At 46.1% G+C, this 27,697-nt stretch overlaps 1 protein-coding gene across 1 annotated transcript; it reads left to right on the plus strand.

Moving 5' to 3' along the window:
* The first annotated feature begins 42 nt into the window (after positions 1 to 42).
* Positions 43 to 8,387, plus strand: FEN1 (flap structure-specific endonuclease 1). Its single transcript, XM_077460768.1, has 2 exons — positions 43 to 182; positions 7,071 to 8,387. Exon 2 carries the CDS (start codon positions 7,133 to 7,135, stop codon positions 8,279 to 8,281), a length of 1,149 nt encoding a protein of 382 aa, XP_077316894.1. The 5' UTR covers positions 43 to 182; positions 7,071 to 7,132; the 3' UTR covers positions 8,282 to 8,387.
* The last annotated feature ends 19,310 nt before the right edge of the window (positions 8,388 to 27,697 follow it).

Genomic DNA, 27,697 nt, shown 5'->3' on the forward strand with positions numbered 1-27,697 from the left:
AATTCTCTTTCCAATCACATTATGGAGACGTTTCCGGAATGTGAATGGCCAATGACAAAGCGAATCTGGACAGCTCAGCCAATCGGCGTCCTCACGGCGTCCTAGCGCGCTGACAGGGCGATTAGTGGGAGGGAGGGACGTAGCGTGAGCGCGCGAAAATCCTGAGGCGGGAGCAGAGCGTGGTGAGTGGGTCGGGGGGTTATTCGGTAAAGTGGAGTCCAGTGCGGTAACCCTTAGTGACCGGCTACCCCGTTTCTGAGCTGGTGTAGGTGCTCAGGGGTTACTGTAGTTGGCGCTGTGCTGTGTACATGACTGAGCATAGAACTTTCCTGGAGAGGGGAGGTCTGTCATAGCAGGCAGTCACTGTGGTGTGTACAGGAGGGTCCCTGAGGCCTGGTGACCACTGGAGCCCCATTCACACCGCCGTGTCACGCTAAACTGCGCTTATTTTTTTTGGTCTGCGTCAGTGTAATCGCATAGGGCAGCCTATTCACACTATGTTTGGAAAAACGCACCAAAACCGCTCCAGAGCTGGAGATGCGCTTTCTACTATTTATTTTTGTTGTCTGTTGCTTAACAGCATTTGGGGTCCATTAACATATAATGGTGCTACGAGCGTCACTCGCTTTGTTCCATGCTCCCAGAACACGCAGGCGAGAATCGGGCCTACTGGGTTATCTTATGTGCAAAAAAAAACACGCCAAAGAAGCTCCTTCCAGGTGGTGAGCATCGCGTTGTTTTGGGTTTTTTTTTGTACCACGTGGCAAAATGAGTTTCTAGCCACATTCGGTGTGCCATTAACAAAAACACTGCAAGCGTGACTTGCGTTTTTCTTATTTTCCTGGACCACACAGGTATAAACGGATCCTTGCCCCTCGTTCACATGGAGCGCAGCTTTGAAATCCTGCGACTTCATGTGAAATCACACAATTTAAAAGCTGCATTTCAGCGTGACTTGTAAGACAGCTGTGCGGTTTCATACACAGAGATCTGTTAAATTGACACCTGAAATTACTAAACGTAGTGCAAGAACTACTTTTCCAAATCAGTGCGGCGCTGCAAAGTCAGCACTGCACCGATTGGAACAGTGTCATTGCCAGTAATAGGCTGCATGACAATTGCTCCAATGTCAACAAGGGATTAAGGTCGTTGTAAAGGATCGTGTTGTGTTTTTTTTTTTTTTTTTTTTTTTTATATAACATCATCATACTTGCCTCCACTGTGCAGCTGGATTTGCACAGAATGGCCCTGAACATCCTCTTCTGGGGTCCCCCAACAACTCTCGCAGCTCCTCCCCAAATCAGATAACCCCCTAGTAGAAGCTATCTCCCAAGGGGGTTACCTTGCAGGCGCACTCCCAAGTCCAGCATTTGCATCCATAGACACGAATGCCGGACTCAACCCGGTACCTGCGTCATTGGATTTGATTGGCAGCAGCGGGAGCCAATGGCTGCAATGCTATCAACCTGTCAGTCAGTTCAGTCACTTCCGGGAATAGACTCCTGCGGGAGTCACGCCCCTCTATTCAGTCAGGACATGAGACACCGGCCGGAGCTGGTATGCTCGTTCGTGTTGTGGGAATTTCGTGGGGTCGGGTAAGTATAAGGTGGCGCTGCTGCAAAAAAGAAGGTTTTTCATCTTAAAGCAGAGTTCCACCCAAAAGTGATCACCGCCCCCCCACCTTTCAGGGGGGAGGGGGGTGCAGATACCTGTATAATACAGGTATCTACACCCACTTCCGGGAATAGACTCCCACTTGCTCTACTGTTTCCGGGCTGTACTACGGGTACAATAGCTAACATACACAGGTATGGTGGAGGGGTTTTCTCTTTATAAGAGACACTTATTCATGCTGGCCGACTGCACATATGCAGCCTCTGTTTATGGGCCTTCATGCTAAGCAGCCACATATATGCAGCCCTGCACAGTAGCATGCAGTCACTGGAAAACTCCTGATGCATACTTGCGATCAAGAGCATTGTGAATCACAACGTTCACATGACCCGAATGCTCTTTGCCCAAAAAGGTGTGTGAGCTTCTTTGGTGCATGTAAGATGGCCCATTCAAGTCCTGCAAAGAACGTGCTGAACAAAAGGCACTTTAGCACGGTGGGCAGGCGTGACTGGGGGCCCAAAGCTAAACTGAATTTTCAGTGTAAATCGACAAAATACATTCCAGGTGCATTAAGACCCCTTTCACACTGCTGTGCCCATAGTGTCGGCGGTAAAAGACCGCTATAGTTAGCAGTGTTTTACCGTTGGATTTGCAGCACATTTCGTCCGCTAGCGGGGCGCTTTTACCCCTGCTAGCGGCCGAGAAAGGGTTAAAACCGCCTGCAATAGCGGTGTTTTGTCGGCGGTATTACAGCGCTGCCCCATTGATTTCAATGGGGAGGAGTGGGAAACACACTGCTCTAAAGAAGCTGCTGGCAGGACTTTTCCTGACGTCCTGCCAGCGCACCGCTCCTGTGTGAAAGTCCTCAGGCATTCACACTGGAGACAATGGTGCAGCAGTTTGAGGGCGGATTGCAGGTGCTATTTCTAATGCTATAGCTCCTGCAAAACGCCCTCGGTGTGAAAGGGCTCTAAAGCAAAACAATTTCAAAATCTGTCAGTTGGCTTTCTTTTTAAAGCGGCACTAGGGTTTTCTTTTCAGCCAAGGAAGCTGTATCTTGGCCTTTGTTTGATCTGCAATTGCCCTGGCACTGCACATGTGATCAGTTATGACACCAGGTATTTGATGGTTTGACAGTTTGGTTGAGAACGCAAGCAAATATGACAGTTATGTTCCTGGCAAAAGCATTGTATGTAAAGGGTTTTTTAGCTGCCAAATTAATGGGTTTAATTCCACTGTAAAGAAATCAGAGCCCTGAGTAGAAAATCCAGTCCCTTGCCAGTGTACTACAAGAAGGACCCTTGCTCTCTGAGAAAGCCATAATCTCTCCGTAGATGTCTGTCATGCTCAATGCTGAATTAAAACTCTGGTTCTGCAATGCTCTTTGCTGATTGGAAAGCTCTAGCTGTGACTCATTAGGGTTTGTGTTAGCTGCAGAGAGACCACAGCTTCCGGGCCAGGGGCTTTTCTACAGCTGCTGACAAAGGGACAGGCTTTTGTACTCGGACTGTGGCTGCTATACCAAGAAAATGAGCTATAAGCTATATGGATATATAAACTGGTTGTAAACCCTTACAAACCACTTTGACCTACAGGTAAGCCTTAATCTACACGGTTTAGGAGATATTTGCCGAAAGACAGGCACCGCTGTCTACGTGAGTGGCGGCTCCCGTGCACATGCGCGGGAGTGATGTCATTGCGGCTTCGCCGAATGACAGCGGCTGAGCAGCGAGACCCACCGAGAAGATGGATGCGCCGGACTACAGGGGACAGCGGTGACTTCGCTGGCTCCTGTGTCAGGTAAGTGACACATAATGGACTACTATGCGATGCATAGTAGTCCATTATGCTTTACCTTTGCAGGGAATCAAAGAGGAAGTAAACCCACCAGGGTTTACTTCCTCTTTAATTTCCCCCATTATGTAGTGAACAAATTATGAAACACGTTTTTGAACAAACACGTGGCGTGGAGTTTATTAAAACTGGAGTAGTTGTGCATAGCAACCATTCGGTGTCTATTATTATTAGGGCTGCAACTAACGATTATTTTCATAATCGATTAGTTGACCGGTTGTTTCGGTTAATAACCTTAAAATAAAAGTGTGGTGTATAATTTAGTTAAAGAGGAGCTGCACCTAAAAAAAAAATATTAAAAGCCAGCAGCTACTAATATTGCAGCTGCTGACTTTTAATAAAATCACACTTACCTGTCCCAGGTTCCAGCGATGTCGGCGGCAGATGACGAGCGATCGCTCGTCTCGCTGCTGCCACCGCCGCCATCCTCTGTCAGGGAATCGGGAAGTGAATCATGACGGCTTCACTGCCCGGTTCCCTACTGCGCATGCGCGAGTCGCGCTGCGCGTCTCTTATGGTCCCCCGCTGTGTCTCTGGGAACTGTGTGTTTCCCAGAACACAACGGGGGGGGGCGGAGCGTCTGCGGGGGTCTGCGGCGGTCTGGCCGGAAGTGGGTGCAGTTACCTGGATTATCCAGGTAACTGCACCCCCCTCCCCCCTGAAAGGTGCCGATTGTGGCACCGGAGGGGGGGAGGGATAAGATTAGCGGAACTTCCCCTTTAGGGTGAAGAACCGCTTTAATATATAAAGTTTAAAAAAAAAAGGCAATTTATTCTTAACCACTTTAATACCGGGCACTTAAACACCTTCCTGCCCAGACCAATTTTGAGCTTTCAGCGCTGTTGCACTTTGAATGACAATTGCACGGTCATGCTACACTGTACCCAAATGAAATTTTTATCATTTTTTCCCCACAAATAGAGCTTTCTTTTGGTGTTATTTGATCACTTCTACGGTTTTTATTTTTTGCTAAACAAAAAAAAATACCAATTTTTTTTTTTGTTTCAGTTTCAGTCGATTGGCTTTCCTCTACTCTCGTCTGACAGACGCGAGTGAGGAAAAGCCGATCACCGGCTTTTTCTATTTACACTGATCAGCCGTGATTGGACACGGCTGATCACATGGTAAAGAGTCTCTGTCGGAGACTCTTTACCGAGATCGTAGTTGCAGGGTGTCAGACTGACACTCCGCAAAACGATCGCCGCGATGCGCGTCCCCGGGGGCGCGCAGCAGCTCAAAATCCTGATCACGTCATATGACGTCCGGTCAGGATTTTGAAACCACTTTGCCGCCGTGTATCTGTTATAGGGCGGGCGGCAAGTGGTTAAATATCTCTATATGCAGTGGTAAATATAAATAACTATATGGTTAGGGAGCAAAATATCTAATCCACTCTAAGAATAACAGACAGAAGAGATATACTGTATATATTGAAGGGGATATATACTGTATATACTATTAGAGATATACTGTATATACTATTAGAGGAGAGCAATACTGTATATATTATAGGCTATATACTGCATAAACTATTAGAAGATATACTGTATATACCATTAGGAGAGAGATACTGTATATACCATTAGGAGATATATATACTTTTAAAGGGTCAATCTGGTAAATATCATCAGACTCATTAATTTTAACCCCATTTTGTTACTGGCCAATTAATCGATTATGAAAATGGTAACCAAATAATTTCATAATCTATTTGTTGTCGATAAATCGATTAGTTGTTTCAGCCCTAATTATTATACAGGATTTATATAGCGCCAACAGTTTGTGCAGCGCTTTACAACATGAGGGCAGACAGTACACTTACAATACAAATCAATACAGGAGGGCCTAGAGGGCCCTGCTCGTTAGAGCTTACAATCTAGAAGCGAGGGTCAAGTTGAAACAAAGGGTAATAACTGGGGGATGAGCTGTTGGATAAAATGAAAATACAGTTGTTAGGTGTGGGTGGGGTAGGCATCTCTGAAGAGAAGGGTTTTCAGGGATCGTCTAAAAGCTAACAAAGTAGGAGATAAGCAGACAGATTGGGGCAGGGCATTCCATAGGATTGGAGAGGCTTTGGAGAAGTCCTGGAGGCGAGCATGGGAGGAGGTGACGAGGGAGCTAGAGAGCAGGAGGTCTTGTGAGGAACGAAGAGAACGAGTAGGTTGGTATTTAAAGACTAAGCTAGTGATGTAGCTAGGGGTGAAATTGTGGATGGCTTTGTACGTAGTTGTTAGTATTTTGAATTTAATTCTTTGGCTGATCGGAAGCCAGTGCAGGGATTGACATAGAGGAGTAGCAGACAGCGATTGGTAAGGTGGATGAGTCTGGCAGCAGCATTCATGATGGATTGAAGAGGTGATAGACTATGTAGAGGTAAGCCAATGAGAAGAGAGTTGCAGTAGTGGAGGCGAGAGATGACCAGCAAGTGAATTAAGAGCTTTGTTGTGTAATTGGTTAGAAAGGGGCGTATTTTGGAGATGTTGCAGAGGTTGAGGCGGTGGGATTTGGACAGTGATTGGATGTGTTGCTTGAAGGAGAGTTCAGAGTCCAGGACTACACCTAAAACCTTGGCATGTGGGGATGGGCTTATGGTTGTGCCATCGATTTTGACAGTGAGGTCAGGGGAAGCGGCATATGGGGGAGGAAAAATTATAAGTTCGGTTTTGGATAGATCGAGTTTGAGGAAGTGATGTGACATCCAGACTGATATATCTGATAGTAAATTAGTGATACGTGAGGAGACAGAGGGAGTGAGCTGAGGGGTAGAGAAATAGATTTGGGTGTTGTCAACATAGAGGTGGTATTGGAAGCCATGGGAGGCTCAGTTGACCCAGGGAGGAGGTGTAGATTGAAAATAGGAGCGGTCCAAGAACAGAACCTTGGGGGACCCCAACAGAGAAAGGAAGAGGAGAGGAGGAAGTAGAGATGTAAGAAACGCTAAAGGTGCGGTTGGATAAGTAGGAAGAGAACAGCGAAGAGTACAGTCACAGAGACCAAACGTGTGGAGTTTTGTGAGGAGGAGGGGGTGGTCAACCGTATCAAAGGGAGCAGAGAGGTCCAGGAGTAGGAGTACAGAATAATGTTGATTGGTTTTGGCTGTTAGTAGATCGTTTGTTAGTTTTAGGAGAGCAGTTTCCGTGGAGTGTTGAGGATGAAATCCAGACTGAAGGGGATCAAGAAGGCTATTCTCAGCAAGGTGGACGCTCAGTCAGTTGTAGACCAGACGTTCGAGGAGTTTGGATAAGAAGGGGAGCAAGGAGATGGGGCGTAGGTTGTTAGGATTGGATGGGGCCAATGAGGGCTTTTTAAGTAGGGGTCTGACGTGTCTATCTTCAACTTGTTCATTTAACTTTTAAAAATGAAAGCTAGAAGCTGGTTACCATGCACAGCTGTTTTAGATTCTGGATGCTCAAGTTTTGATAAATTCCCCTCAATGCATTTCCAAACTTGTATATGGTGTGTAAGTAAGTGTGTGGACCTGAGTAATCTTACTTTTTCATTGTTTCTCTTGTTTTGAAATGACTTGGAGTGTCGTGTAGTCACATAAGACTGACCTAAATGTATTTCCACTGCAATCTCACAGCTGTCCTCTTTCATTTCAGGTTGTGCATCAATACGTTATATTGCTGCTCATTTTTCCTTTTAAATTGTACCTGGCAATACAATGGGAATTCAAGGTCTTACTAAACTGATTGCTGATGTGGCCCGTGGAGCCATAAAAGAAAATGACATAAAAAGTTACTTTGGGCGCAAAGTGGCTGTTGATGCCTCTATGTGCATCTACCAGTTCCTTATTGCTGTACGTCAGGATGGAAATATGCTTCAGAATGAGGAAGGTGAAACCACCAGCCACCTAATGGGCATGTTCTATCGTACAATTCGCATGGTTGAGAATGGCATCAAGCCAGTGTATGTGTTTGATGGAAAGCCTCCTCACCTGAAGTCAGGTGAGCTGGCCAAACGTACTGAAAGGAGGGCAGAGGCTGAGAAGCAACTTGAAGCTGCCCAAGAGGCAGGAGAGGTGGAGAACATTGAAAAGTTCAACAAGAGACTTGTAAAGGTCACAAAGCAACATAATGAGGAATGCAAGAAACTGCTAAGCCTAATGGGTATTCCATATGTGGATGCACCATGTGAGGCAGAAGCTACCTGTGCTGCTTTGGTGAAAGCTGGAAAGGTATATGCAGCTGCAACTGAAGATATGGATGCATTGACCTTTGGTACTCCACTGTTGCTCCGTCATCTCATGGCTAGTGAGGCCAAAAAGTTGCCTATTCAGGAATTTCACCTCAGTCGTGCTCTAGAGGATATAGGAATCACACAAGAGCAGTTTATAGATCTTTGTATATTGCTAGGCTGTGATTACTGTGAGACCATCAGAGGGATTGGCCCAAAGAGAGCGATAGAACTGATAAGACAGCACAGGAGCATTGAAGAGGTCCTAGATAACATAGACCTGAAGAAGTACCCTGTTCCAGAAAACTGGTTATACAAAGAAGCTCGTCAGCTTTTTTTAGAGCCTGAGGTGGTTGACCTAAATAATATAGAGCTGAAGTGGCAGGACCCAGATGACGAAGGCCTGGTGGCCTTTATGTGTGGTGAAAAGCAGTTCAACGAGGACCGGATCCGTAATGGTGCCAAGAAGCTGACCAAGAACCGCCATGGTAGTACTCAAGGCAGACTAGATGACTTCTTCAAGGTGACTGGTTCCATCAGCTCCACCAAAAGGAAAGAGATTGATGTTAAAGGCTCAGCAAAAAAGAAGGCAAAAACCACGGGCACCCCATCAGGGAAATTTAAGAAAGGCAAATAAGTGACTGAATTTAGCAGAACTGGAGATGTGAACTGTTTTTTCTAATTTGAGTATTATGCGTGTTGATGTCTTGGAATGTTATTTTCATTAAAATGTTTAAAAAACATTTTATTTAGCGTTTTCACAATTTTTGACAAATGCGGACTAGAAAATAAGCACCTTAATAACAATTAAACCATTTTCTGCTTCCGCTAATTGCCTGCACTAGAAGATTGACATTAGACGTGCAGACAGGTGGTACAGTCAGTGCCAGGTGACGTACTGGTACATTGCCTGGCACGTGCACTGGTGCGCCTCCATCCTGTGCATGGTCAAGCACGGAGCTCTGTATCTGGGGTGTTATCATGTGATTGGTATGATTGTTCATAGTGATCACATGATTATAATACAGTCAGTCATGCGTTCCATTTATGACCGCTTGCTTTCTGTTGTGAAGCTTTTATTGGCCCACAGCTATCACATGGTACCTGATAGCCTATACCATATGATTAGCTGTAGCCAGTCACAGCATGTCAACAGAAAGCTGCTCTTGGCTGCTTTATTGAAATTCATACAGGGATATCAGTGCTTGTAACTCAGCCCGACTAAATTTTTATTGCAGGAGCTGGACAGCTTGTACAGCACACACAGCAAAGGCATATGTTAGTGAGGGAAATAGTTTGCTTGGACCACCTTAGTCCAAACAAACTATATTTATATTTTTTTTAAATCTCGAGTTAGGCCTTAAAGTGACATGTCCCTTATGCTGTTGTCGCCTGGTTTAGTAGAAATCTTCCATCCTCTGATTTCCCCCCTCCCAAAATCATACAGCTGCCAAAAACCTTCCAGTCTGACGGGTTGATAGAACTGAGGGGCTTATCCCACCTCCTACAGTCATGGAAGCTGTACTATCACTTCTATAAATTAAAAATCTATGAAATGAAGACAGGCAGGTGATTGAGGCTGCGTTCCCGCCTGATCGCTTTCAGCTCGTAAAATGCCCAAGCAAAATGCTATTTTAAATATCCCCTGTTCACATCTGAGCATTTTGTAGCCTGAAGCTCAAAGTACATGAGCTTCTTTTTGGGCAGATTACAGGCGTTTTTCTGCTTTTTACATTGGTAACCTTTTGACCTGTGCAAAATTGCGGTAAAAACACAAGACTTTCTGCCTGAAAACTAAACGCTGTGAACTTTCATGATCGTGTTTCATTCATAGAAGTGAAAGTACGACTTCTATGAATGGAGGTTTGGAGAAATGGTGGGCATAGGTTTATTAAAGAATAAGTTCATCTTTTGTAACACTCATATTCAAGGTGTAACATTTTACGAATGGTCCACCCATGACCCTTCTCCTAGCTATCACAATTTTAAGAAAAAACATGACCAAGCGGGGCTCCGCCATCCCATCTGCATCTCTCCTTCACGGTACTCTCTGAAGGGAAATTACAAGGTCCGGCAGCCTTTGCACCTGTCAGCTTGTAGTTTTCTATGAACTACCATGGCGCTGTGAGCGAGCTAATAGTTGATTCGCTTTCTGTCAGCATGTATCGGCATCTGCTGATCGCTGGCGCAATGCTTTACAGGCTTCTGCAACAAAAATGTATAAATGCACTTTTTTTTTTTTTAAGTCAACTTGACCTTTAACCCAACTACACCAGAAGATTTTTGTAAGGGTTGTATGGAAGATTTGTACTAAACCAGTAGAGGGTTAAATGCTAATTAAGTCTGGGGTAGAGTAATAAGCTGTAATACTTATACCGTCAGCCTGTGTAAATGGTCCCCCAAAGCCTCTTTTCTAAGGTGCTCTGGCCAGTGGACACACTTAAAATAGTCCTGAATTGTACATGAGGGCCTAAGCATCAGACTGAAAACGTTAATGCTAGAGTGTGGAAAAAAGTTGTGTTTTACAGCTTATTCTCCCTACCCCTAGACTAAAGGTGGATCTAAAATAAAAAATGACTTACCTCTGTTACAATGGTCCAATGCCTGCAAGATCCCACATTGTCGCCTTCTCCAAAGCTTTTTCCAGGCACAGTATGACTACTCCGGCACATGTATTCCTTCTTGCACTTCAGCACCATGCTGGAAATGTAAACTGAGCTGTGCATGCGTAGCTCAGTGTAAATACTGCAGGACATTGCAAACAGGCAGGTAAGCTTATTTTATTGCAAGGCATGTCTTCTGAAAAAAAAAGCCTCTATTCATATATACTGTATATTATTTTTTTATTTTAACTTTTTCTGCTTTAACCACTTGAGGACCAGGCCTATTTTTAAAACTTGTTAAATCATTTTATTTGTTACAAAATTACTTGAACACCAAAAAATGATATATATTTTTTTCTAACACTCTAGAGAATAAAATGGTTGTTACAATACTTTTTGTCACACCGTATTCATGCAGCTTTCTTGAAAGTACACTTGTATTTTTTTCATAAAAGGCCACAGTAAAGTTAGCCCATTTTTTTTATACTGTGAAAGATGGTTTTACCTTGAGTAAATTGATGCCCGCTTGTAGAATGGCGACAAAATTTTACCCTTAAAAATCTCCACATGTGACGTTTAAAAAAAATTCTACAGGTTGCATGTTTTGAGTTAGAGGAGGCCCAGGGCTAGAATTATTGCTCTAACGATCGCGGTGATACATCATATGTGTGGTTTGAACACAGTTTTCACATGCGGGCACTACTCGCATGATAAAAAAAAAGCATGACAGAACCTCTTAAATATGAGATGTGTCAAAAAGACCCCAGATCTAATATTTACACTAAAATGCAATAAGAAAAAAAAAAAGGAAAGTAGTTTGAAAAAAAAAAAGGGCTATGAGCGGAAGTGACGTTTTTAACGTCGCTTCCACCCTGCAATGGTATGGAGCCGGGTGGGGGCCATCTTCTCCTCACTCAGCTCCAAACCACATAGGGGAAAGGACGCGATCGCCAGCGGCAAAGGGCAGCGGAGCATGGCGGGATGGAGGGCCCCCTCTCCTGCCGCTGATAAAATTGATCTTGTAGCAAATCCACTGCAGAGACCACTTTTATCTAAAAGCGGACTGCCCACTGAAGAGGATGCTGGGGTTATGGTAGCTAGCTGCGATAAATAGAAAAGGGATGGGACTTTGGCAAAGCATGCGATTTTGGAAGCAAAAAAAAAAAAGAGCAATAGGAGTCAGATAATGTGAATTTATTAGCTGTAAACTTGATACATTACATAGGGCGCAGGGATGCACATTCTATAGTCCATAATTCATCATAAATGTATGTATTAAAAATTTTGCACATCAAAAACATCAATCCCATAGTTCATACATCGAAATAATTAAATTCATATATAAACATAGTGAAGATCAATAGAATTGGGTAAAAAACATTAGAGTCTAGTAAAACTGCATGATTGAATGTAACTTATAACTTATAACATCTAAAGGTCTACTCATCAGGAGCTGGTATATTATGGATATCTATGGGACTAGACCTGGTGTGCCAAAAATTTGTCAAATTGATATATTAAATGAGGGAAGGGGGGGGGGGGGGAAAGGAAATGTGTCACAACCGTGCGCCCATACTTAAGGGTCAGGTAATGATAGGAGGCGCAGCAATGGGCGTTCGAGGTAGCCGGGAGCATCATCTGGTACGGGAGCTGAGGCAGGCAGAGCGTGCGGTACTGCAATGAGGCAGTGTGCCATGAATGTGAGACAAAAAATTATCCTCACCCTAGGATCAGTAATTGCATGTGTAAGTGTCAGGTTGAGGCATCTAAAATGACTGCAAATGTGATGTGAATTGGGTAGGCTAGAGGGAGAGAGAAAGTCAGAGGGATGGAAGAAGGAGGACCCTTACATCAGAGTACAGTCGTGGGCATCCACAGAACTTTTTTCAGGGTGGGCCATTATTTTAAGGTCACCGTGCTCTGCCCCTTTTTGACAATGTCATGAAGGGGATGGGGCTTAGTCATTATCACAAAGTGCAGGCATGTGCCTATCATATGCAGCCTCACTGTGCCCATCAAATGCAACCTGTACAGTATGGAGGGTGTACAGTATGTGTATATAGAGGGGGTGGATGGTATTCATATGTACAGGAAGGAAGGTAGGTGTATATAGCTGTATACAGCTATACAGATGATATATATCTGCAGTCAGTGATGATGTAGGAAGGTCTCTATACACAGGAGGGAAGGTGGGTATATACAGCTATATAGACACCCACCTCCCGAGACCTTCCTCCATGATTACTGACTGCAGATATACAGCTATATATACACCCACCTTCCTTCCTGTATTCCTCCATCATCACTGCACATATACATCACCTGTCCTGTATACAGCTATATATACAGGACAGATTATGTATATCTGCAGTCGATGGAGGAATACAGGAAGGAAGGTGGGTGTATATAGCTGTATACAGGACAGATGATATATTTCCAGCATGAGCTGTTCCACTTCCAACTTTCCATTATATATTATGTTCCTCCTAATGTAACTGCTGTTACCTGTAGTTCTTCACTGCTGAAAGGTATGCCACTTGACTTCAGGATTTCCTGTGATGAGGCCTAGGCAGGGACAAGTCCTTGCTTCCTTCTCCATTTCTCTGTAAACTTTTCTACACTACTCCAGTCCACTTGAGTGGGTGGCGCTGGCCGGATCTATATCTGACAGTCTGCACTCTACACAGGGACTGGAGGCTGGATCTGAGCGGCCGAGCCATTGCAGCGGATGATTGTCGGTGCGGAAGGGAGTAGGACAGATGATCAGAGGGCAGCAGCCAGCATTCACTCAGCAGAGTCTGCAGTGGTCGCGGCAGACCCTTGTCAATTTTAGGGGAGGGCACTCGCCCCAGCCCCTAGCTCTGATCACCCTGTAAACTGGTCCCAATCGCAGCTTGTTTTCTTTCCCTGTAGCAGTGCGTGGACCTGGTAATGTGCTGAATGCTGATGGTGGGGGGATCTCTGATGCCAGCAGAGACGGTTCTTTAACCACTTCAGCCCCTGGAAGGTTTTACCCCCTTAACCACTGCAGCCCTGGAAGATTAGGCTGCTCAATGACCAGAGCACTTTTTACAATTTTGCACGGCGGTGCTTTAACTGGTAATTGCGCGGTCATGCAAAGTTGTACCCAAACGAAATTTGCATCCTCCCCCCCCCCCCCCCACACACACAAATAGAGCTTTCTTTTGATGGTATTTGATTGCCTGGTATTTTTTTTTGCGATAAAAACGGGAAAAGACCGAATATTTGGAAGAAAAAAAAAAATATTTTCTTGATCATACATCACGGGACACAGGAGCTTCATTACATAGTGGGTTATATAGGCACCTCTGGTGATTGGACACTGGTTAACCCCAATTAAGGAGAATTCCTCCCCTATATAACCCTTCCCATATGGGAGGCACCTCCGTTTTTTCGCCAGTGTCTATGGTGGTTGGTCACGTAAAACGTGCTATGAAGAAAGCTCTGTGCAGGTCCCTGCGGGGGCCTAAGGGCTACAACAAACCGGATCCATATCTCGGGCCGATATTTTGACTCCCAAGATGATATGGTACCCGGGCCTCGTCATCCAAAGAAAAAAGGTTTTGCCTGCAAGTCCTCTCCTATTGGAAGACTGGGCTCTGGGAAAACCAGACTTTGTGTACTATTTACATAGTGGCACGAAAGTTTCTGGCAGAGTCTTTTACAAGGTCCAGGTAGGAGGAGGTTCTTCTGAGAAGGAACCCCAAAAAAATCTGAAGGTTGGCACAACTCTGCCTGCCGTGATGGGTGAAGGCTGGAATTTGTCTGTTTTCAGCAATTCCTGCGGCAAGGACGGGTAAGGGAAGTCAATCCTATATAAATTATATTATGGATTTCTTCATTGAGTAGTTGTATGTCTTACCTGGTTTCCACCACTAGAGGGAGTAAGAGCAGCCTGATGCATACTTACATGCCTTTCAGATACACACGCTCAGTGAAGCCTGGTTCTCCCAGAGGACCCGCGTCTCCACTACCATCTCTGCCACAATGAAGGTAATAATACAGGGGTCCCATGCAGCTCCGATGGCGATTCCCTTCCCCCCCGGATACCGGCGGTCCTCGTGCACGCGTGCCGAGCACGCTCCCGTGCTAATGGAGGAGGGGGGAGTGTGGTTGCGAGCCGTGCATGTCTGTGTGCACGGCGCTGTACTGCGCAGGCGGCAGTTTTAAAAAGCCCAGAGTGTCAGGGGGCTGTAAGTGAGAGACACAGGAGCTGTGGGCAGTAAGCATCCCAAGGGATTGAATCCAGGCAAACCTAAGACACCTACTCAGCATCAGGTTGTGCAGTTTAAGCATATATATTTATTGTGAGACTTTAAGCACAACAGTGATTACACTTTGTACTAGTAACTCTGCTTTGTAGCTTAGGACTATGTCTCCTCGTAAGAGGGTCTCAGGGGGAGGTAACAAGGGCACTGGTAAGTCACCGCCTAGTTTATATGGCTCTCATAAACTGGTCTTTCAGACAACGGGTTTCCCTGTTCGGGTTCAGTCCGACAATGCCACAGCAGTGGCCTATATCAATCAACAGGGCCGTACCAAGAGTCTGGTTGCGCAAAAAGAGGTGAATTGCATACTTGTCTGGGCAGAAAGGCATGTTCCATGCCTTCTGCAGTCTTCATTCCAGGAGTGGAAAATTGACAGGCGGATTTTCTGAGCCGCCAGCAGTTGTGCCCAGGAGAATGGGCTCTGCACCCCGATGTGTTTTGGAACATATGTCGCAGGTGGGGTAATCCAGACGTAGATCTGTTTGCGTCCAGGTTCAACAGAAAACTGGACACATTCGTGTCAAGGACAAGAGATACACTCGCTCAGGGGTCGGATGCTCTGACAGTTCCCTGGGATCAGTACAATTTGATTTATGCCTTCACCCCGTGCCCGCTTCTGTCGCGGTTCCTGGGAAGAGTCAAGAGGGAGACAAAGTCTGTTCTTTTGGTAGCCCCGGCTTGGCCCAGGCGACCGTGGTAAGCAGAGATCATGAAGTTGGCAGTAGGCAGGCCGTGGATCCTCCCTCTCCGGCCAGATCTGCTCTCACAGGGTCCAATTTACCATCCTGCTTTACAGAGTCTGAATTTGATGGTTTGGCTGCTGAGACACACATTCTGAGAGACCGTGGGCTTTCGGGGCCAGTCCTTTCTACTCTGGTCAATGCCAGAAAGCCGGCCTCCAGGCTTATTTAATACAAAATCTGGAGGGCATATGTTTCCTGGTGTGAACTCAGGGAATAGCATCCTAGAAAGTATGTCATTAGCAGGATCTTGGCCTTCCTCCAGTCAGGCCTAGAAATGAATTTGGCCGGAAGCACTATCAAGGTGCAGATTTCGGCCTTGTCAGTGTTTTTTCAGAAGCCACTTGCATCGCATTCCCTGGTGCGGGCTTTCATCCAGGGGGCTATGCGGATAAGGCCGCCAGTCAAACCTCCGGTATGCCCATGGGATCTGAATTTGGTTCTCTCGGCTTTGCAGGGGCAACCTTTTGAACCTTTGCATCAGGCTTTGTTAGTTCTTTTGACTAAAAAATTGGTTTTCTTGGTTAGGGCAATCAGTATCTATCTTCAGGCAACTGCTCAGATAAGGAAAACTGATTGCTTATTTATTTTGCCGGAAGTCCCTAGGAAGGGCCAGGCGGCATCAAAATCCACTCTCTCAAGGTGGATTAGACAGATTATTTCTCAGGCCTATAGTGCTAAAGGGAAGATCCCTCCTTTTCAAGTGAAAGCCCACTCAACTAGGGCTGTAAGTGCTTCTTGGGCAGTGCATCACCAGGCCTCTCTGGCTCAGATCTGTAAGGCTGCAACTTGGTCATCAGTCCACACATTCACCAGATTCTATCAGGTGGATGTCAGAGGGCAAGAGGATATCGCCTTTGGGCACAGTGTACTGCAGGCTGCAGTTTAGGTCCTCCCTCCGGTCCATGTCGGTCTATAATTATGATCTGTGTCTCCCTCCCCTCAATCTGAGCATTGCTTTGGGACATCCCACTATGTAATGAAGCTCCTGTGTCCCGTGATGTATGATCAAGAAAATAGGATTTTTTTTATATAGCTTACCTGTAAAATCCTTTTCTTGCAATTACATCACGGGACACAAGGCTCCCGCCCCTCTTGGGTTTTACATGGTTTCCTATTGCTTTTCTACAAAACTGAGGTGCCTCCCATATGGGAGGGGTTATATAGGGGAGGAATTCTCCTTAATTGGGGGTTAACCAGTGTCCAATCACCAGAGGTGCCTATATAACCCACTATGTAATGAAGCTTCTGTGTCCCGTGATGTACTCTCAAGAAAAGGATTTTACAGGTAAGCTGTATAAAAAAAAAAATCCTATTTTCTACTTTTTGTTATAAGAAAAATCCAATAAACTCAATTTTTATCATACATTTAGGCCAAAATGTATTCAGCCACATGTCTGGTAAAAAATGTCAATAAGCTTATATTTATTCGTAAAAGTTATAGCGTCTACAAACTATGGTACTTTTCTGGAATTTACGCAGCTTTTAGTTTGACTGCCTATCTCATTTCTTGAGGTGCTAAAATGGCAGGGCAGTACAATCCCCCCCCCCCGCCCCCAAATGACCCCAATTTGGAAAGTAGACACCCCAAGGAAATTGCTGAGAGGCATGTGGAGCCCATTGAATTTTTTATTTTTTTGTCATAAGTGATTGAAAAATAGCAAAAAAATAAAATTGCACAAAGTTGTCACTAAATGATATATTGCTCACATATGCCATGGTTATATGTGGAATTACACCCCAAAATAGATTCTGCTGCTTCTCCTAAGTATGGGGATACCTTATGACCCCAAAAACCAAGCACTGCTTTCAGGCTTTCTAAGGGCGGAAATTTTTTATTTCACTTCCTCACTACCTACTACAGTTTCGAAGGCCATAAAGTGCCAGGTGGCACAAACCCCCCCCCCCCCCCCCAAAATGACACCATATTAGAAAGTAGACACCCCAAGCTATTTGTTGAGAGGCATGTTAAGTCCATGGAACATTTTATGGTAAAAATTTTTGCACAAAGTTGTCACTAAATTATATATTGCTCAAACTTGCCATGGGCATATGTGGAATTGTACCCCAACATACATTCTGCTGCATCTCCCGAGTACATACCACATGTGTGAGACTCTTTCGGAGCCTAGCCGTGTACAGGAACCCGAAAACCAATCACCGCCTTCAGGCTTTCTAAGGGCGTAAAATGGTGATTTTACTCCTCACTACCTATCACAGTTACGGAGGCCCTGAAATGTCCAGATAGCACAACCTCCCCTCCCCCAAATGACCCCATTTTGGAAAGTAGACACCACAAGGAATTTGCCAAGAGGCATGGTGAGTATTTTGCAGCTTTCATTTGTTTTTGAAAAAAAAATTATTTTTTTCAATTTTCAAAACTTTGTGACAAAATGTGAGATCTGCAAAATACTCAACATGCCTCTCAGGAAACAGCTTAGGGTGTCTACTGTCCAAAATGGGGTGATTTGAGGTTTTGTTTTTATTGTTATCTGGGCATTTCATGGCCCCCGAAACTGTAATAGGCAGTGAGTAGTGAAATCGAAAATCTACGTCCTTAGGCTGAATGATTTCAGGGTCCTGTACGCGGTTAGGCTCCCAAAAAGTCTCACACATGTAGTATCCCTGTACTCGGGAGAAGCAACAGAATGTATTTTAGGGCATAATTTCACATATGCCTATGACACTTTTGAGCAATATATCATTTAGTGACAACTTTCTGTAAAAAAAAAAAATAATTTTTCCAAAACTTGTGGTAAAATATAAAATATTCCATGGACTCAACATGCCTCTCAGCAAATAGCCTGAAGTGTCTTTTCAAAATAGGGTCATTTGGTTGGGGGGGGGGGGGGGGTTGTGCTATCTTGATATTTCATGGCCTCCAACACTGTGATAGGTAGTGAGGAAGTGAAATCACCATTTTACGTTCTTAGCCTGAAGTTTGGTTTTCGGGTCCTGTACATGGCTAGGTTCCCAAAAAGTCCTCACATGTGTGGTATCCCCGTATTGTTATCCCAGGGAATGTAAATATCCCCTATGATAGCAATAGTTAGTGACACCTACACTTTTTTGAAAAAATTGTGGTCTATTAGACACTAGATCTCTCCTCTGCCCTCAAAGCATCTGACCACACCAAGATCGATCTGATAAAATGCTTTCCCAATGCTGCTGTTTATATCCAGCAAAACCTAAGTCGTGAATTGATCGTAGCTTCTGGTTTCTTAGGCCATAGAGATGATTGGAGCCATTCTGGTCTCTGATCAGCTCTATGGTCAGCTGATGGAACTACCAGCTGCATTCTTAGGTTTCCCGGTGGGACAGGAGAACTTGAGAAAATCACGCAAGCAAGATGGCGATGGGGGGGGGATTGCTCTTACATGAAAGCAGACCGTTGGCTGAAAAGAATAATACCAAGATGGTACCTAAATCTGCAGGCATCATTCTGCGATAACCACTCAAAGTCCAGCAACATACCAGTACGTCGCTGGTCCTTGTTGGGCATACATTGTAATGTTTTTTTTTTCATTCAGCCCACAGGCTTGTAACAGAGGAGGTGACAAGAAATCAGGAATGCACAGAAAGCCTGGGTTCAAACATATGCGAACACAGACATTGCATGTGATGCGCACCCGCACTGTGGGGCCAATCACATGCGATGTATATGGAATGCGAGTTCAGCCATAGAGTTTGTATGGCTGAACTCGCATTGGATTCGCACAGAAAAAATGCAGGGACTCTTTCTCGCGCTGGAATCGGATCACATGGTGTTCTTAAAATAGTATTGACACCCACAGCGGTTCACAGAGGGCAGTGTGAGCTGGCTGCGGGAACCGGCGCTGGAATCGCGCTGGGAGTAAACAAGTCTGCAAAATGTTGGTTGAAGTGGGTTTACGAGGGGCCGAATTTTGTAGAGCCGATCGTATTCAGGGTCTCCACGAGGACGACGGCGTTCATTGTTATTGAAGTGTATGAACCGCAAAATCTGCTCATATCTTGCCCTGGCCATGGAGGCAAAGAACACGGGCATATGGTGCATTGGGTCAGTGGACCAATATGACCGCAACGTACTCATTTTAACTATGCCCATGCTGAGGGAAAGGCCCAGAAAGATCCTAAATTCGGAGACCGTAATTAGTCTCCAATCTCTGGCAAGGGAGGACTGGGGAATAGCAGCGATGTATTGACCAGCGTACAAATTGCTTTGGTCCATAATGGATCTCTAGAGATCTTCGGTGAAAAACAGTGAATAAAAATCAAGTGATGTAAAATCAACTGGTTCCACCTAAATGCCGTGTTGGCCAGTGACTGGGGGAAGTACATTTGCTGCAGAAGTGGTGGGTTCCCAATCAGGATTGGCAAATGCAGCAGGAAGGGCACTATGGGCATGACGGGCCTGTCTTTGTCTTCTTGGTGGCGGCGGACACTATTTGTGCTTCCCACCTTGCCAGCTTGAAATTATGGGACTCACCACTTCACCAAGTGTTACTGTAGTGCTGGATGTACGTCCATGGTGTACTAGGCTGCTGGTGCTTGCCAGTTCACCAGAAGGAATAGCGGCGCTAGTACTTCTCTGCTCCATACGAGGGACCTGCGGTTCTTGCACCTCAGCAACAGAAGAAGATGATCGGCGTCTGGTATGCCTGACCTTGGCAGGGACTACAACTCTGTTGTCAGAGCTATCTGTCATGGAGCCACTGTCATCTACAGGATAGTATTCTGAGCCTGAATCTGACAGCTGAGTGACTTCCTCTTCACTATCTGTCATGCTCAGAAACATGTAGGCCTCTTCACTAGTGAATGAATGAATGAAATACTTGTATAGCGCACAATGCGAACTGAATCGCCTCTAGGCGCTGTGGCGAGCTTTGATCATCTGCTAAATGAGGAAGGTCTTGAGTTTTTTCCTAAAAGCCAGGTGATTTTCTTCCAGGCGGATGTTGATTGGTAGAGCATTCCATAGCCGAGGCCCTTGGACAGCGAATCTCCAATCCCCCTTGGATTTATACCGGGCTTTGGGCACGTGGAGGAGGTTTTTGTTGGCTGATCAAAGACTGCAGTTTGGTGTGTAATGATTTATTTTCTCCATTAGGTACTGCGGAGCTTCTCTATGCATGCATTTTGTGGATTGATGCAAAGGGTCTTGAACGTGATCCGATTTTTTTTTTACAGTTAGCCAATGTAAGCTTCTCAGCGAAGGAGAGATGGATTCCCAGGTTTTTTTTTCCTGTTTTCAGCCTTGCCACCGTGTTTTGGATCAGTTGTAATCGCGCAAGTTGATATTGTGGTAATCCTATGTAAAGCGAGTTTGCGTAGTCCAGTCGTGAATTAATGATTGTTCCAACTACCACTGCTTTGTCATTCTTTGGGATAAAAGGGATGAGTCTGCGAAGCATGCGTAGCAGATGGTGAGATCCACTGACTACAGATCCTATTTGCGCATCCATGGACATTTGTGCATCTAAAATAACCCCGAGACACTTCGCTTTGGTCTTTGGGGAGATAGTCTGCCCAAAGACGGTTGGTGGAGACCAGGAGGTTTTGGTTACGGGCTTATGATTTGGGTGTAAGATAAGAAGCTATGTCTTTGATTCGTTCAGCTGGAGGGAGTTAGTGGTCATCCAGTCCTCTATTGATTTGAGGCAGTTTTCAAGTTGTTGTTGGTGATCTTTTTTTCCATTGATCCGGAAATAAAGTTGCGTGTCGTCAGCGTAAGAGTGGAAGCAGAGATCTAAGCATCTGATGATTTGGAGGAGTGGGCGAATGTAAATGTTGAAGAGAACTGGTGATAAAGGAGAGCCTTGAGGGACTCCGCAGGTGACTGCCCGAGAGGAATTTTCCTAGTTTCACTGTCTGTGACCGATTTCCTAGGAAGGACGCGAACCATTGGAGATCTATGTCTTGGACTCCGGCTACTTCTGTGAGGCGGACGAGTAGAGTATTGTGATCTACTGTATCAAACGCTGCACTTAGGTCTAGCAGTACGAGGAGACACTGCTCTCCGTCATCTGCTGCTTTGAGGGCGTCATCCCAAATCTCGAGGAGAGCTGTTTCTGCTCCATGACCCGGGCGGAAGCCTGATTGCAGCGGGTCCAGGAGTTTGTGAGTATCCAGGTGGAGTTGTAGCTGATGTACTACAGCTTTCTCCATGATCTTAGAAATGGTGTTGAGGCTTGTAATTGGCCTACGGTTGTTTTGGATCCTGAGGGTCCAGGTTTGGTTTCTTGAGTAGAGGTTTGACAATGCCTTGTTTGAGGATGCTGGGAACAATCCCTTTGTGGAATGATCGGTTTATGAGGTGGGTTATGGTTGGAGCCACGATGTCGAAGCATTCTAGTGTACCTTCGATTTGCCATTTTGGGCTCTAAATTTAGTGGGACACTAGTGAGACTCACAGGTAAAAAAGCTCCTAGGCTGTCAGCGACTGTATCAAAAGGAAAAAAAAAAAAAAAAAACCCTGCCTGTACAGCTAAAAAAGTGCCAAAATCGCAAATAAAGTTCTAATATATTACTAAAAAAATAAAAAATATACCTCCAAAAGGTATTCCAATACTTCTTCAAATTATAACATAAGTGTAAGTGTATATTAAATAAGATAATTCATTTATCAACGCACTAAAAATTATATATATAAATTAGGAATAAATGTCCAAAAATAGGACCATTCATAAATTAACACAATTCATAAATTAAAACATCCCCAAGTGTAAAAAAAGAAATTCGATAAATTGCAGATAGACCAAGCCACTGGGCTGTATTTTTAAATCAGACTCGGTGCACTCCTTTTTTAGTAATATATTAGAACTTTAAGCTGTACAGGCAGGGTTACTTATTTATTTTTATTTTTTTGAATTTAGCACAACACTATTCAACTATAAATTTTTTGCTTGACTGACCTTTTGGATTGTTTGTAGCTGTTTTCTATATAGGTATTATTTTCATTTATCATCCGCATTTGCGCTTGAGTTTTTTTGTTTTTTGACTGCATCAAAACGCTACCAAAATAACTGTTAGCGATCACAGGGAACAGGCCTGACTCTGCGAACGCTGCAGTTATGTGTGTTTAGTGTTTTGAAAGTGACAGTGATCGATCGATACTGCGCTGGGCTGGGCGGAGGGGCAAAACGCAGGTGCTAGCGGGTATCTGAGTTGATCCCATTAACAGTGCGTTTTTGGGAACCCTAAACTGCTGGGGACACTAGTATAGATCTGATCATATCAGATATCGATCCGTTCAGATACTATAACACTAAAGGATGTGTATGTTGCATGCGTGGGTGTTAGTGGTACTGCCACTAACCCGATGCTGCCTGGGGCGACGCAGACCCTAAAACCTAACTTATATCGCCTGCCTCAGGGGGTTAAACCTTTATTAGGTAATAAATGATGGGTGCCCTGACACTATAAAAAAATTAAAATAAAACTAACTAACCAGCGTGACCCATAACAGTTATACGGTGAGCACTGGTGAAAGGGTTAACTAGGGGGAAATCAGGGTTAAAACCTTTATTAGGTAGTATATGGGGGTACCTGACGCTATAAAAAGCTGATGGGGAAACATAAATACCTACCTGCCTAACTAGCGTCACCTGTGACACTAATACAGTGATCAGAAAAATGATCGCTTAGAGACACTGGTGATGGGGGGTGATCACGGGGTTAAACCTTTATTAGGGGGGTACCCTAGACCTAAAGGGGGCTAACCCTAACTGCCCTAACAGTTATTGCAGTCACAAATGACACCAATGCAATAATCAATAAAAAAAACTGCTATTGGTGTCACTGTGACAGGGGGGTGAACAGTGTGCCTGCGTGTTCTACTGTACTGTGTAGTGTTGGTGCAACTCACATAGGTCTTCTCTCCTCGGCACCAGAGCGAAAAAGACCGACACGAGGAGAGGTTACATCACTTCCGCTGCTCCTGTTTACATTACAGGAGCAGAGGAAGCATTCTATTCGTCAGGAGCGATCGCGAGGGGGTTACCAGGAGTGAATGGCCTCCCCCTCATCACCGATCTCTCCTGAACGCATTCTGAGCGCCGCAGGCATGGGAGGGGGGCCCAATCAGGCACCCCATCCGCAGGCAGGCATTGACGTACAGGTACGCCAATATGCCTGCCGGTGCCATTCTGCCAACGTACATGTGGCGGTTGGCAACTGGTTAAAAAAGGGGGAGTGTGTATTGATTTTTACTGAAAATGAAGGTCATTGTCATAGTGTTGCAACAAAAAAATAAAGCTGGCTTCTTCCACCCCTACAGCCGGCCAATGCCTCTCCTTTTTCGGTGGTAATTGTCTGGGAGCCTCCACCAGTGATTTAGAGGCCGTGTCGGGGTGAAGCATCTCCTTTTCGGTGGTAGTTGCCTGGGAACCTCCACCCGCGACCTAGAGGCCACATCGGGGTGAAGGGACTCCTTTTCAGTGGTAATTGCCTGGGAGCCTCCACCCCCGACCTAGAGGCCACGTCGGGGTGAAGGGACTCCTTTTCAGTGGTAATTGCCTGGAAGCCTCCACCCGCGATGTAGAGGCCGCGTCGGGATGAAGGGACTCCTTTTTCGGTGGCAATTGCCTGGGAGCCTCCACCTGCGATCTGGAGGCCGCATCGGGGTGAAGGGATTCCTTTTCGGGAGCCTCCACCCGCGATCTGGAGGCCGCATCGGGGTGAAGGGATTCCTTTTCGGGAGCCTCCACCCGCGATCTAGAGGCCAATTCAGGGTGAAGGGACTCCTTTTCGGTGGTAATTGCCTGGGAGCCTCCACCTGCGATCTAGGCGCGTCGGGGTGAATGGACTCCTTCTCGGTGGTAATTGTCCGGGAGTCTCCACCCGCGACCTAGATGCCACATCGGGCCAGGCAATTACCACCGAAAAGTCTGGGAGCCTCCACCCACGATGTAGAGGCCATGCCGAGATAAAGCAACTCCTTTTCGGTGGTAATTGCCTGGGAGCCTCCACCTGCGATCTAGGCGCGTCGGGGTGAATGGACTCCTTCTCGGTGGTAATTGTCTGGGAGTCTCCACCCGCGACCTAGATGCCACATCGGGCCAGGCAATTACCACCGAAAAGTCTGGGAGCCTCCACCCGCGATGTAGAGGCCATGTGGAGATAAAGCAACTCCTTTTCGGTGGTAATTGCCTGGGAGCCTCCACCTGCGATCTAGAGGTCGCGCCGGTATGAAGGGACTCCTTTTCGGTGGTAATTGCCTGGGAGCCTCCAACCGTGATTTAGAGGCTGCGTCGGGGTGAAGGGACTCCTTTTCGGTGGTAATTGTCTGGGAGCCTCCACTCCCGATCTAGAGGCTGCGTCAGGGTGAAGGGACTCCTTTTCTGGAGCCTCCACCTGCGACCTAGAGGCCGCGTCGGGGTGAAGTGACTCCTTTTCAGTGGTAATTGCCTGGGAGCCTGCACCTGCGATCTAGAGGCCGCGTCGGGGTGAAGGGGACTCCTTTTCAGTGGTAATTGCCGGGAGCCTCCACCCACTATCTAGAGGCCGCGTCTGGGTGAAGGGACTCCTTTTTGGTGGTAATTGCCTGGGAGCCTCCACCCACGAACTAGAGGCCAGGTCGGGGTGAAGGGACTCCTTTTTGGTAGTAATTGTCTGGGAGCCTCCACCCCCGATCTAGAGGCTGCGTCAGGGTGAAGGGACTCCTTTTCTGGAGCCTCCACCTGCGACCTAGAGGCCACGTCGGGGTGAAGCGACTCCTTTTCGGTGGTAATTGCCTGGGAGCCTCCACCTGCGATCTAGAGGCCGCGTCGGGGTGAAGGGACTCCTTTTCAGTGGTAATTGTCTGGGAGTCTCCACTCGCGACCTAGAGGCCGTGTCGAGGTCAAGTGACTCCTTTTCGATGGTAATTGCCTGGGAGCCTCCACCCATGACCTAGAGGTCGTATCAGGGTGAAGGTACTCCTTTTCGGTGGTAATTGCCTGGTAGCCTCCATGCACGATCTAGAGGCCGTGTCGGGGTGAAGGGCCTCCCTTTCGGTGGTAATTGCCTGGGAGCCTCCACCCGCAATCTAGAGACCGCGTCGGGGTGAAGGGCGACCCTTTTGGTGGTAATTGCTTGGGAGTCTCCACCCGCGATCTAGTGACCGCGTCAGGGTGAAGGGCCTTCCTTTCGGTGGTAATTGTCTGAAGTATATATATTTTTTTCATACATTATCTATCATATGCAGGAAATATAAAACACATACATATTGGTATTCTGTACATTACCCCATGGTGTTCTGGAAAAAGAGAAATGTGGTACATTACCGGACAGACATTCAGCTTCCTCCATTCCGAACGAACCTCAGGAAAGCTGCGATGTTCAGGATGAGGTCATCAGATGGTGCTGTAAATGCCCGGCACAGGGGGCAGGTGGGACTCTGCTGAAGCCATCTGTTGATACAATTAGAATGAAATCTATGAGAACATGCTATTCTTCTGGTCTCCTCTGCATTATACTCCCAGAGGCAGATGGAACAGATAGGCTGCTCCTCTGCCGGTGGTGCTGGGTGGTGTTCAGCATGCCTGTCTGCGGGAGAACGGCTCCGGTTTGTTGCCTCCTCCCGTCTCCTCCGAAGTTGTCCTCTTGTCCTGTGAGCAACTGGATCCCCTCCTCTCTCCTGACGGGATCGCCCTCCACGGGACCGACGTCATGAAGCTCGTGGCATGGTGGTGGTGACTGATGCCTGAAAAAAACTAAGAATGTTTAATATTAATAATAATACGATAGCAATATATTTTAATAAAAACCGCTAATATAGTTACTAGGGTTGAGCAGCAGTCCATCCTGAGTGAGTGTGGTTGCGTGTCTACAATTATCCCCATTCATTTAAGTTACCCATATAGCAACGTCAATTCACGCAGCACTCCACACATACATCGGTCCCTACCCTCAAGGAGCCCACAACCCAAGGTCCCCAACTCACATTCATATACTAGGGCCTATTTTGGACAGAAACCAATTAACCTACCAGCATGTCTTTGGAGTGTGGGAGGAAACCGGAGTACCCGGAGGAACCCCACATAGGCACAGGGAGAACATGCAAACTGCAGGCAGGTAGTGTTTTGGTTGGGATTCAAACCAGCGACCCTTTTTACTGCTAGGTGAGAGTGCCAACCAACACTCCACTGTGACTGCTAATCCCAGGAGACACAATCTGACGACGTGACTCGGTCAGCTCCCAGTGCCGGAATGTTTTGAAACAACTGCAGTCCAGTTTGAACTGGTTTGCAGCCCACTGTGACATCACACACCTCATACCAGCTGACACTTTTCAGGCCTGGAAACTTGGACTGGGAATACCTCGTCATGTAACGCTGTAGCCAAATTCATTTTATATCATTTCATAGATTTTACATATAATTAACCACTTTAGGACCGCCGCATGTAATTATACGTCGGCACAATGGCACGGAAAGGCACAAGCAGGTACCCATACGTGCCTGTCTTCCAGCGGGTAGGGGGACCGATCGGACCGGGATGGCCGTTGGTTTCTGGCCATCCCCTCTCGATCGCTCCTGGCGAATGAGAAGCTTCCCCTGCCTGTGTAGTGTAAACACAGGCAGGAGGAAGTGATGTCACTCTCCTCGAGGCGGTCTTTTTGACCGGACGGCGAGGAGAGAAGACATAGTAAGTGCACCAACACTACACTGACATGTAGGTACACATAGGCACACTTTAACCCCCAGTCACCCCCCCCCCCCCCCCCCCCCCGATCACCCCCCTCCCAGTCACAGTTTTACTGATTGCAGTGATCATTTATTTACTGATCACTGCATTTAGTGTCAGTTGTGACTGTAAAAAGTGTCAGGGCAGTTAGTGTTAGGTCCAGGGTAGCCCCCTACCCCCCCAATAAAGGTTTAACCCCTTGATTGCCCCCCCAGGTAACCCTTTCACCCCCTTTTGTCAGTGTCACTAAGCAATCGTTTTTCTGATCACTGCATTAGTGTCACTAGTGCCGTTGGGTAGCTAGTTATTTTATAGGTTCACCGCCAGGTTTTTATAGTGTTAGGTACCCCCATATACTACCTAATAAAGGTTTTAACCCCCTGATTGCCCCTAGAGTTAACCCTTTCACCAGCGATCACCGTATAAGTGTCAGTGGTGACGCTGGTTAGCCAGTTAGTTATTTAGGTTCCCCGTCAGGTTTTTATATAGCGTCAGGGACCCCCATATACTACCTAATAAAGGTTTTAACCCCCTGATTGCCCCTAGTTAACCCTTTCACCAGTGATCACCATATAAGTGTTACGGGTGACGCTGGTTAGTTAGTTTGCTTTTTATAGCATCAGGGCACCCACCATTTATTGCCCAATAAAGGTCAATTAGGTTTTAGGGTCAGATAGGGTCTGCGTCGACCCAGGCAGCACTAGGTTAGTGCCAGTACCGCTAACACCCACGCGCAAAGCATGTATTTTGGGGTATAATTTCACATATGCCCATA

Source organism: Lithobates pipiens, unplaced genomic scaffold (assembly GCF_037356315.1).
Source record: "Lithobates pipiens isolate NorthernLeopardFrog02 unplaced genomic scaffold, aLitPip1_a1.2 Scaffold_10, whole genome shotgun sequence".
NCBI classification, from domain to species: Eukaryota; Metazoa; Chordata; class Amphibia; order Anura; family Ranidae; genus Lithobates; species Lithobates pipiens.

Excerpts from the sequence above, each read along its gene's own strand:
- FEN1 (XM_077460768.1), top strand. The coding sequence starts at position 7,133 with ATGGGAATTCAAGGTCTTACTAAACTGATTGCTGATGTGGCCCGTGGA.